Genomic DNA, 12,492 nt, shown 5'->3' on the forward strand with positions numbered 1-12,492 from the left:
GTCATTACCAGTCCTTAAGATATAAAGAAATTAAGAATTCAAAGTCTAGGGGCGCCTGGGTGGCTCAGTGGGTTGAGCCTCTGCCTTCGGTTCAGGTCATGATCTTAGGGTCCTGGGTTCGAGCCCTGCGTCGGGCTCTCTGCTCAGCCGGGAGCCTGCTTTCTCCTCTCTCTCTCTCTCTGCCTGCCTCTCTGCCTGCTTGTGATCTCTGTCTGTCAAATAAATAAAATCTAAAAAAAAATAAAGAATTCAAAGTCTTCATTAAAACAGATCATTTTAATTGCTTAAACAAACATACATAATTGATACCAGTGAGGGTGATCACAAGCAGTTTGATGAAATTTGCAGTGAGCCCACCGGGTTGCTTTAGAAGGTCAGAAAAAACTCCATCCCACCTACATGACCGAACTGGAAGGGTTCACTCTAAGCCTTCAAAGACATGCACAACATAAAAGAATCCAAGCGAAAACCAAAACCGATCATTAATAGCTACAAGATTGGAAAATATACGCCGAATCATTACACAAAGACAAGGGTAATAACCAATTGTTGTCCCCACCTGCTCGAGTGGGGACATTTTAAATTATGACAATCTACGGATACGGACTGTGATGGTCACGTGGTCTATCATTAACACAAATACAAAATGGAAATCATTTTATTAAACTCCGTGGAGGGGCCATTTGAAGAACATGAAGGCGCGGGCTTTTCCGGGCGGGATTTTGGTCGGCCCAGCCGCCTGCACGCTGGGCGGGGCCGGGGCTCCGCGGCGGCCGCAGGGGGCGGGCCTAGCACTGCAGCTCCTCCTCCTCGGCCCGCCGGGGCCCGCCCCCCGAGCTCTGCGCGCTGGCGTGCGCTGTGGAGCTGAGCACCTCCTCGAAGCTGCCTCCGCCGTGGTTCGCCCCGCCTACTTTCGTCTGAAAGGGCAGAGGTGCAAACATAGTTAGTTCATCAGGTCTGCAATGTTTGTGTGAGACGGAGCACTCTTAAGTTCAGGGATAATTTTTTTCTTGAAAGGGAACGTAAAGGGGTGTAGAGAAGTTGGTTTCCTTTAGCAGAGTGTTAGCATGCCATTCATACTGGGATCTGGGATGAGACCCAAAACTTCAATGCGGTACAATTTTAGCGGTGCTCTCTTCATTCCTCCTAACTTCTAAAAATCTCAGTTCCTTCAGAAGCATATCCGGATCTGTGCATTCGTCTACACATGACCCTGAGAACAGATGTAATCAAAACAGAACCGGATTTTAGATAAATTCTCTCAACTTAAAAAGTATGGGGGGGGGGCGCCTGGGTGGCTCCACGGGTTAAAGCCTCTGCCTTAGGCTCAGGTCGTGATCGCAGAATCCTGGGATCGAGCCCCCTATCTGGCTCTCTGCACAGCAGAGCTTGCTTCCTCCCCTCTCTGTCTGCCCCTCTCTCTGCCTGCCTCTCTCTCTATCCCACTTGTGATCTCTGTCAAATAAATAAATAAAATCTTAAAAAAAAAAAAAAGTGTATAGGGCACCTGGGTGGCCTCAGTCGTTAAGGGTCTGCCTTTGGCTGATGTCATGATCCCAGGTTCCTGTGATCAAGCCCCACATCTGGCTTACCGCTGGGAGGAAGCCTGCTTCTCTCTCTCCCCCACTCCCCTTGCTTGTGTTCCCTCTCTCGCTCTGTCTCTGTCAAATAGATAAAATCTTTTTTTAAAAAGGGTATAAACATCTTTAAGTGACTCCAATTTAGGCTTCCTACTGGGACTTAGAAAGGCTATCTGGATCCCTGACAAATGGCTTTTGAAGACTGAGCAGCTCCACTGAATATGCTTTCTGGTCTCTGTTCTGAGAGGTAGACAGGACTCAAATCTTAAGCGCTAGCTACTTCACATCTTTTTAGGCAGCTGCCCCTAAAAGATTATCCTGACTTGAAATGCAAAGTTATGATGCTTGAGGGGGCTCCCTTTATGTCAGCTTTTTATTGGTAATAAGAATAAAATCAGGAAGAAATCAATTTATAAGAAATATATTAAGAAACATTGTTAAAATGTTTTGGAAAATTCCTTATTCAAAAAGTCCTTCAACAGAATATCTAATGTTTAATGCAAGTCTTATTAACGTGACATTGGTTTTCCTTTAGCCATTACCAATATGGAAAAACATGTTGAAGAAAAGAAAGGTACAAAATAGAAAATGCTGCTATTCCCAAAGTGCTCTCTACTCCTTGGTGCCACCAAAGTGATCACTCACAGAACCATTCATGCTAGGGGATATAACCACTTACTGCCTGGTCTGCCCTTTAAAAAACCTAACCAGGTTTTAAAAGCAGTTAAATCATTCCAAAACAAGGATATGCTTTTCTCCAATTGTCACTAAAACCCCTCTCTGCCTCTTTAAATTCAATTCCTAACTCGAATTTTCTACTCTGCTTGGGGTCAGGAAACTTATTCTGGAAAGTGACAGATAATACATATTTTAAGCTTAGGATTCACATAGTCTCTGTCACGAATACTCAAATCAACCATTGTGCAAAGAAACCAAAAATAACCCTTAAGTGAATGAGCATGGCTGTGTTTCCAGAAGACTGTATGTATGGACACTGAATTTCACGTAGTTTAATTTTAACATGTCACAAAATAGCATTCTTCCTTTGATTTTTTTTCAACCATTAAAAAATATAAAAGCCGGGGTGCCTGGATGGCTCAGTTGGTTAAACCTCTGCCTTCGTCCCAAGTCATGGTCTCATGGTCCTGGGATCGAGCCCCACATCGGGGAGCCTGCTTCCTCCTCTCTCTCTGCCTGCTGCTCTGCCTACTTGTGATCACTCCTTCTCTGCCACATAAATAAAATCTTTAAAAAATATATATAAAAACCATTCTTAGCTTACAGGCCATTCAAGAATAGCCAGCTAGCTGGATTTGGCCCACAGGCCTTGATTTGCAGACCTCGGGCACTGAGCACTGACTGATTCCTCCTCTACTCTGTGTAATCCCAGCACTGGGAAGCAGGGGTTGCTTTCAACTATGTGACTTTTCACTATGTTTATTTCTTTCTGGAGAGAAACAAGATCAATTCAATGTAATCTACTCTATTAAGAGATACCATTCTCCTCTTTGTTGTACTTGCACTTTGTTTTGCAGCAGAAGTCACACACAGCTTTGAGTCAAGTGAATACCAATCACTGATGTTTTCTTTCGGGCTTTGTTGTTTTATCTTCTCCTAGTTCTTGATTTTTCTCAAATCAGAATAGAAAAATAAAAGAGGAAATCGTTTTAAAATAAAGGAATTTGGCAAAAAAAAGGGAGCACAATGAAGGGGTTTTCTAACCGAGAGGGTTGAGTGGAATAAAGGGGTTTCCTAATGACGTGAGTTGAATGACTGTCCACAGCAATTACTGAGGTCAGGAGTTGCTTCGGGAAAGATGTGAACAATAAACCTTTTCTGGACCCTTCCCTTCATTATGGCTCTTCATTCAGGCATTTGTCACTTTATCCCCAAAACTATGATTGTTGGTTGTATAGAATTCTATTTGAATTATTGAGTTGGGCTGCCTAATCTCTCATAATAATATGGCTCGTTGAGAAGACACAAAGAAGTAATAAATATATCTTATCTTTTTCTTAAGATTTTAAGTCAGGCCCTGCAAAGAATTCTTCAAAAATAGGTGCACTAGAACTATGGTCTGCTTGACATGGTTCAGAGAATGGCTGGAAGGCTGACTGACCAGAACGGCTGGAAGGGATGTAGTTGTTCCTGATTCACTGGAACATGGTGAAGCACAACAAATTATGGTTTCATAGGAGCTGGTTCTTGCTATGCTTGTTTATTTTAGAGGCAACAGAAAGTGTGCTCATTGAGCGCAGAGGTGAAACCAGCTGAGACAGTGATGTATTACGAGGACCAAGGCAAACAGGACTAAATTTTATATAATGGTGATGAAATGGAAAATTTTTCCTGGAAAACCAAGTTGTCTAAAGGAAGAACTATCAGTTGGGTATAAATCCCACAAGGTGTGTGACAGATTGTGTGAGGAGATGGCAAGAATGGACCTCCCTTCCCAGCAGAACATTATTTCTAATAGAATACAAATATGAATATGATTCCTTTTGAGCGATGTTTTTAAAAACTGGGCTTAAAACGTGTGATAGAACCACAGCACAAGACCTGTGAGGCATTTCCTTACTGATTCATCCTTACTGACTTGTGAGTCAGCCGGAAACAGCCTGGGACCCAAAATTGAAGAATGTTATAGAAATTTTGAAGAAAATTTAGAACAAAAAACTATGCGGCAAATAAACTATATAAAGAAGGGTTAAACATCTATTATTTAGCCTGGAGAAAGAAAAAGAATGAGGAATTTGCAGTGACTGAGTGAGTGGGAAGTTTTATACAAAGCACAATTATTAGCTATTTATTTTCCGTTGCCTGGGTGGGCAGAAGAAGAGGAAGTAGGCATTGGCTGTGACATAGGAGGTGGGTGGGATGTGAGTCTTGTTAAACCGCGGGGATAATCATGCAGACACTGAATCCATGTTCAGGAAGTCTTGACACAGGCTAGGATCTGGTCGGCTGAGTTCGTTTTGTTCATGTCTGAAGGCGGAGGCGGGCTCTACACCTTCCGTCCCAGTGGAGAGAGAAAAGGAAGAAGCGCAGAGTGCTGGATCAAACGCTAAAACGACACGTGAGCTGTGAGCTTACCAGCGCTTCCTAAAAGCAAAGCGAAATAGGTTGTTCTTTATTCTTCTTTTGCTTCTTCGTATCTCCTTCTTCTAAAGAAAACCTAAAAAGTACAACTTCCCCTATGTCAGAACTGGTCTAATAAGCAACAAAATCTATCTTCCCTCCACTCTCTAAGGCTGAGAACTAAATGCTGAGAAATTAACTCCCAGGATTTTCTGAACCCTTTCTTTTGAAACTGGATACTCTAGCAAGAGAAATGTTCAAGGCGCTGCGCATCCCTCCTTATGAAAAGTTTTCCCTCTACGTGGGGGCAATTCAATGGCTCCTAAGGGTCCTCAGATACTCAATAAGCAATGATGTTGGTAAATGAAAGCAAGGCCTGGGAAATGCTGAGTCATCATCTCATTCTTGCGCCTTAAACATCACATCCCAGGCCCGATAAAGCAGAAGTAGGAGACTGTATGAACGAACCGCCCCTAAGAGGAAAGACTCTCCAAGTCACAATCAGAGCACGCGGGAGCCCTAGCGAGGGATGCCCGACATCCTCCAGGCTCATGAATGCGCACGGGGGCGAGCCTTCAGCAGCAGCGGGGTGATCAGCACGTGCACACACCCGCTTTTGCTCTGCTTCAAGATCATCTGCGTTCTTCATTTTACCAGATAAGGAAATACGGAAACGGACTGTCTACAAAATAGCGCTAAGAATATCAAGACTCTGTAAGTCACCATTTAACTGCTCTCTTTAAAAAAATAATCTTAGTCATTTCAAAGACTTCTCCTGCATTGGAAGTTGTGTGCATTTTGGGACTAGACTGATTTTATTTGTACTTTCTTCCTTTGTGGATGAACTCAACTACACTCAAACGACAAATCCAATATGAAGTTCTTTTTTTTTTAACACCTCCCATGACACAGGCATATTTTCATTTGAAAACCTGGGATTGAATGTGTTATTGCAAAAGAATGCTCGTTGTGACTCAGTTTGATTTTCCCTCCTTGATCACCATGCTGTGCTGTGCTCAGTCTGGGAATGGAGTAAACGGGTTGGGGTAGCTGACGGGAGAAGGGAAGCAGCGCAATGCAGGGGCCAAGTTCGTTTTTGCTAGTCCATGTGCAAACCAGAGGGTCTATGAGCTGTGGGCGACCCTCCACTTATCTTCTAAATTCAGAATTCACATACCCTCAATCCTAACCACAATCCTCTCTCAGATACCAGTTTTGGAGAGGACAGCCCGAGAGAGTTCAAGCCTGCAAAGATGTGAACACACATCCCAGTTCATGTTCACAAGTCATCACCCTCGAATGGTTTATGGGAACAACTCTGTGAGGGTCCATCAACGTTCTCCAATACCAGTTTGACTGACGGACAGATTCAGATGTGAAGAAAAAGACAGATTCTGGGCAGACTGCCTTCCCGGCTGCCCCGAATGCTGGCGGTCCCACCTTCAGAATTAACCACCACAGTGACTAAGCTGTCCTGATTCACAGGACCCCATGACACAAAATTCACTTCATCTGTACCTTAAGGCTTGTGACAGTTGTCTCAACCCTCTCCTCAAATGATTTGAAAGTAGGAGAATTCCTAAAATAACAAAAAAAGAGAGGTCAGCTCCAAAGACCCAGCTGTCTTAGCAACCGAGCTGCCTGGCTTTCTGCTCTCAACTGTAAACATCATCTCTGCACCAGAGCCAGCTGTCGGTTCTCCACCTACGACAAGCATGCTTTTAAAGTATGTTTTCCTTTCTGCTAGGTCAGAGCCACAAACCATAACCTGACATGGAAATTTTCTAAGTAAAAGATTCCTATAATAAACAGGACAGCATTTGCTAATGACACCACCGTAATAATTCCAAGGTGCACTGGAAATCATTCCCAATGAGTCAAAGGAGTGATAGCTTAATTTGTCACTTGCTAATTAACTGTTTCTATTGTAGCACTCCTTTTCCCAACTCATTTTTTGTTTTGTTTTTTGTTTGTTTGTTTTTGTTTTTGGTGAGCAATGGAAAGTCTGTCTGAAGAATGTCATGTTAGAATTTTCCCACTTGGAATTTTGAAGTTATTTATTTCAGAAATAACTCAAGGGGGAACAAAAAAGGTTCATGAATTTTTCTCTTCCATGCCTTAAAAAGTAATCATTTGGTCAATTTCCATGAAGTAGTGTTTCTGGGAGTCAATGCTTTCAATATTTTAAGTTGAAATATACCTATTACTTGTCTAACGCTTGGTCAAAATGGTGTTATGAGCATGTTATTCTTCCTCCTGAAGAGGATACACCTTTGTTCTCTTACCTACAAAATCTTTGCAGTCTATCGACAATTTATTGGTGACTCATTCATTATGTTAAACACTCTATATACATCATCTTGTTACCTTAAGAATGAGATGCTTCATTTTAGTACGTGTTGGTTTCCTGGACTGGATTTGGCCACATGACATGATTTCATGACATCATCACCATTAAAAAGAATATCCCCAGATCCAGCTAATGAAACAGGAGCCAAGAAGAAACTAAAAATGTATCTTAAATCTTGTATCAATGTCAGCTTTCAGCAACAATGATTGCCATCAATTTCAGGTCAAATAATTCAACTGAATGTTACTTATTTGATAAGCCACCTGTTATTCACTCTTGAGTGCAGGTGAAATGAAATAGGACGAATGGCCTAGAGGAATTTTGTTAAGGGAGAACTGTTCTAATAGATGGGTATTTGTATGGTGTGGAATGAAGCAGGCTCTAATACTATCAAGAGGAAACCAATGTCCGTAATATGTTTTGGACTGAATTTGGCTTTGTTAGAGACTACCTCCAGAGACTCTGACACTCCAGATGGTCAGAAAGGTATCTGCATCTCTGCTGTAGGGATTCACCATGGTGAGTTCAGAGAGCCCATGGGTGACCCCACACCTTGTAAACAACTCAAGCAGAAGTCAAATTTCTATGAGTAATCCTCCCTCCTATTGCTGTTTCATGATGAAATATTAGTGAATTTTTACCTCAATGACTCAAGTTTATGTATTTATTGGCCCCTTACTTCCACTGCAGGTTTTATATGGGAAAGCCTGCTCACGTGCCTGCCTGTCATTGATTAATGACACAAGCCCTGGCCAGACAGTTCAGCTGAAGGGTTCATGGGTATATGTTAGATGAGTAAGAAAAAAAAAATTTTTTTTTAAGTTAGTTTCAGGCAAGATTATGAGGACTACATTTGACCCATAAGCCACTAAATGGATTCACAAAGCAAAGCTGTGTTAATTTTTTGCAAGAACTTCTTTGGACACCCAGACTTAAAAGCTAACAGACAGTTGGTTAAACGTCTGCCTTTGGTTCAGGCTGTGATCCCATGTCCTGGGATCGAATCCCACATTAGGCTACTTGCTCAGTGGGGATCCTGCTTTTCCCTCTGCTTGTGTCTCTCTCTCTCTGACAAAATAAATAAATAAATAGAATCTTTAAAAAACTAGTTAATAAAAAAAAGATGACATATAAAGAAGCTCAGAGCTGTAGGTTGCACTATTCAGTCTGAGTGTTTTTATGCTAGGGGGTGCAAGTCATTCAAAGATGGACTAAGTAATCTTGAATCTGTGCTCCCTATTTAGCACCAAATTAGGGAAATCAAATACGGTGGCTAAAATTTCCAAAGTAGCCATATAACCTCAGTGTGGAAGAAACATCCTCATGATAATAAAACAGACATTCCTCTAATTCAGTTACACTAGACAGTGTACTGGAGAACAGGGAGAAACTGTTCACTCCGATTTAATCAGATCACTACAGCTACAAATGACCCTGGAAAGAATTTGGCTGTGGTGGTCTCAAACCATTTAGAGCAACCGAACCCCCTCTCTAACACATCACACCACAATACATACTATAAAGCAGGTAGAAGAGGCACAGTTTGGACTGAAGCAGGGAAGGGTCTTGGAAGGCTCATGGGCCCCCCTCCCCCACTCCATATCCCCCACAACGGAAGTCCAGGGCAAGAGCAATGGGAAGAGCAGTAAATCTGGTTTTAGCTTCTTATTTTAAACATGAAGATACTGATACCAGTAAGATGTCTTTCCCAAGGCTGCAAAGCTCATCCTTGGCAGAGCTGGTCTACAATCTGCATCTCCTGATCCCTCCCCACCGCCAGGCCCCTGCAATCTGACATTCATTCTTCCATACCTTGTTACTATTTGTGTGCTTTTATCTGATTGCCTCACTAAGCTACACAAACCAGAAGTGGGAAATGTCTTTCTCAGAAGTTTTCATCCAGCTAGTGATTTTAATAACATGTGGGAAATGTCTTTCTCAGAAGTTTTCATCCAGCTAGTGATTTTAATAACATTTTCATTGCCTAACAGACACCTCACCTTAACATCTACCTTAAAAAATCGTGGTGGTATCCTTTCTACAGCTGTAGTCTGCTGTTCCCTTCAGTGTAACCCTTCTCCCAGGCTTGCATTTAATTCTGCTGAAATAAGGCACATATTTCTGCCTTTGGAGGTGTGGTGGCTCCAGGCCCTAAGCTAAGAATGTGCGTCACACAGGTTACTTTGTGTCACACAACAGGTAAGAGAATGGAGATTGAGCTAGGTAAGTAACATGTCTCAGGTCACACAAATCAGGAGACACTGGACTTAAGAAGCTGAAGCCCATTACACCCTACTTCCACAGAACTGTCTAGCTTTTCTCCTGAAGGCTGTCGGGAAAGACAGTAAGGTCTTTGGGTCAGTAAGGTCAATGCATTTCCTTTCCTATTGGGGGGGGGAGGGGAGCTCCGCAAAGTAACTATCAATAAAAAGTAATACTTCATACATACACATTCTGCATTGATATTATATAAAGTAATTTATACACACATTACCTCATAGCAGGCATACTTATGGAATGGCGAATGGAGTAGCTTCAGGGCAAAAGCAGATTAAAAGAAAAAAAAAAGAAAGAAAAAAGAAGATAGCACAACATAAGTACATGAGAAACTCCCTATTCCCAGTTCTAAAACAGCAATTTCAACTGTCGGAAATATTCCTTGCCCGCCCCACCAAGATGACATTTGTTTTCGCTGGGTAGGATGGGCCAGCCCATCCAGCTTTCAAGATTATAAAGGAAGAGTACACTGTCCAAGTTGGGTGTTATTTTACTTCCTGTGGGTTCCCGGTAGGCCAGGAAATCTGAGGAGAATGTCTGGTTTTTCCAGGTGTGCCCAGCAGCCCGTGGACATCCTCCCCAGGTTCAACTCCCACTCCCTTCCCTTCTTTCTTCTTTCAGGGAGAGAGGAAGAGCTGTACCTAGGAAGGCACAAAGGCAGGTAAAAGCTAATCATTCTGTTGTAGAGAAACTCTCCAGAGGAATATAGGTAGTTCACTTAAGACATTCAAGGAAACACAGAGCAGGCTACTGTAATCCACACAGTCCCACCGGCAGCAGGGACCTCCGCATCCATTCTAGGACATCTGTACATTTCTGAGAATTGTAAGAGTTCCAGCCTCCTCACTCTACTGATCCTATGGCTGGCTCATCTTCCCTCTGAGGGATCAACTGTGACTCCTTTGTGAGTTCCACTCAGAAACCAGGCTGGGCTGAGGGAGGAAGCCCTACGTAAGGGTCCATGTCCTGCGACAGCGCTCCCCCATCACACCTTCCAACACCATCCCTGCGTCTCTCCTCCCAAGAAGCTAACAGGAAGGGATCACACGCCTCACCCTTCCCCAACAACATCACTGAGGTCACCAGTATTGGCAGTACTTTACTAGAACTCAGAAAGAAAAGGACAAAGAAATTCAGGGAGTACTTATGGTCTTACTTAGACACCACTCTGCTTTGAAAATATAGGCAAATATTTCCCCAGAAATTATATTTAAAAAGGAAATTACTAAAAGAAATCCATCAGCATTATCAATCTATTCATCCCTTTAAATACAGGCAGTATTCTTAAGAAAAAAATCCACCACCTCTCCCCAAAGTATATAGTAAGATTCCAGCTAAAGGAGGGTTTAACTGGAAATTGCACACTTTCAAATGTGTGTGGTGCTCTGGTAACCTTTTCCCTCTTCAACTTCAGAAGGTACAGAAAGTTGAAGGTGAACCATCCCCATAACCGTTACAAGACGTTCAGAAAAACACAACCATCTAGAGAAAATAATTTCCTGTTTCTCGATTGTACCTTTACAAGTCTCATAAAAACATATATCTCTCAACTTCTGCTTTTCCTTTTTTCTCCTTTCAGTTCTGAGGACCTCTGCCAATGCGGGAAGAACTGAGAATGTAGGAAGGTATTCCTAAGAGACTGCTCAGCAAGTGAAAGCTGGTATAAATGATTCAGAAGTGAGATAATGATATGCTTAAATAAATTCAAACACATTAGATGCCCTACGCTCTGTGACTCCCTGGGCACGAACACACTCAGGAAAAGAGACCCAGTGTTTTGGCTGAGAAACACCCACGGTGTGAAGAAAGCAGTGGGTTCTGGGAAGGAAGGGAGCCGCAAGGGGCCGGTAGGGCCCTAGAGGCATTGCTTACCCGATCGAGTGAGACCTGCAGCCCAGGCAGCATAGGAGAGAGCAGGACCAGAGTTAGCATATCAGCACTGCAGTACCCTTGTGCCCCCTCTCAAGAACCCAGGAGCAAAGATGACATTGACTCCATTCATTACTCTCTAGGAGTATATTTTTAATGTGTCTTAACAATCACTGTACCAACCTGTTATAAGCTGCACTTCTAACTATTGTTCTCATGACTACAGAGAGAGGGTTGGACTCTAACAGCAGTTCCATGCTTCCTCCAAAGAGCCTCATCTCCTTGTTCACACGTGGTTTGAACAAATGATTGACTGAGAAGTTCCAAAAAGATGCTGGCATTCTTACAAAAACGATTCCAAGAGCTTTCATCACTTCAGAGTACTTTCATAAATGTGTCCCCGTTTTAACTTTGCAGGAAGCGTTTTAGTTAGGTAGCTGTGAACAATGTTATCTTACCGGTAGAGAAAGAGAGGGGGCAGTTCCCTGACGGGGTGATGGGGACGCAGTCAACGGCAATTGGGATAAAATGAGAATCTTAGCTTGAAAAATATGACTTGTTTTTATAAAACACATCAATTTAAATCCTCACAGAGTGCTTTTTATTAACATATTAAAAGGCCCAAGTTCTAAGTTTTTAAAATCTGTAAGTTTTAACTTGTAATAATTTTTTTAAAAAAATGACTGGTACAAGTTCTAAGTTTTTAAAATCTGTAAGTTTTAACTTGCAATAATTTAAAAAAAAATGACTGGTATCCGAACTTTGCTGGCAATCTTTTTTAACAAGTTCAGAAATTTTTTCCCAGAATGCAAAAGGGGTTCAAAGTAAAATGTGATACAACTCTAAATTTCTCTATTGTTTTATAAATTGGCAAATCAATTTAAATGAAAAATTAAAAACTTACTTTTTCTCAGTTAAGAATCTTTACTAATCAAAATTCAAGTAATTTTCAAATATGAGTTTCCCATATGTTACTTGTTCTAGCGTAATTGAAAACTAAAAATTTTTTGTAATACTCGTTGCTTTCATAGTGACTGATCCTCAGTTATATATGTTAGATGTTTTAGTTTGAGAAAAATACAGGTCTGAATTTTGCAAACTCTACAACATATTACAGGACCCTCATTGAGTCTCCAGTATTTCTAGCCACAGTTTATAATGAAAGTACTGTATCCTCTATATAGAGAAACAATTAATGGAAAGTTTGAAACTTCTGGAAAACAGATCATTCATTACCCTAAATAAAGCCACATTGAAACAGAAGAAAAAGAAGTTAACACAATTTTGATGTTACAACCAGTGCGTGTATGAACAGGAATGTGTTAACATATTGAGTTA

The 12,492-nt window shown here is 41.8% G+C and overlaps 1 protein-coding gene across 7 annotated transcripts in view; it reads right to left on the minus strand.

Annotated features, from left to right (window-relative positions):
• Positions 1-257: 257 nt before the first annotated feature.
• Positions 258-12,492, minus strand: part of TPD52L1 (TPD52 like 1) — a 99,847-nt gene continuing 87,612 nt past the window's right edge. For 4 of the 7 annotated variants that reach the window (XM_082729991.1, XM_082729995.1, XM_082729997.1 and 1 more), the window contains exons 5-8: positions 11,158-11,172; positions 9,503-9,541; positions 6,177-6,237; positions 258-917 (exon numbers count right to left, since the gene is read on the minus strand). In XM_082729991.1, coding sequence (XP_082586117.1) covers positions 789-917; positions 6,177-6,237; positions 9,503-9,541; positions 11,158-11,172 — 244 coding nt within the window. In that variant the 3' untranslated portion in view covers positions 258-788. Of the gene's footprint in view, positions 918-4,347; positions 4,683-6,176; positions 6,238-9,502; positions 9,542-11,157; positions 11,173-12,492 lie in introns of those variants that run through there. The other 3 variants (XM_082729994.1, XM_082729992.1, XM_082729993.1) reach the window with 3 other exon arrangements.

Source organism: Mustela nivalis (genome assembly GCF_964662115.1).
Source record: "Mustela nivalis genome assembly, chromosome: 5".
NCBI lineage: Eukaryota > Metazoa > Chordata > Mammalia > Carnivora > Mustelidae > Mustela > Mustela nivalis.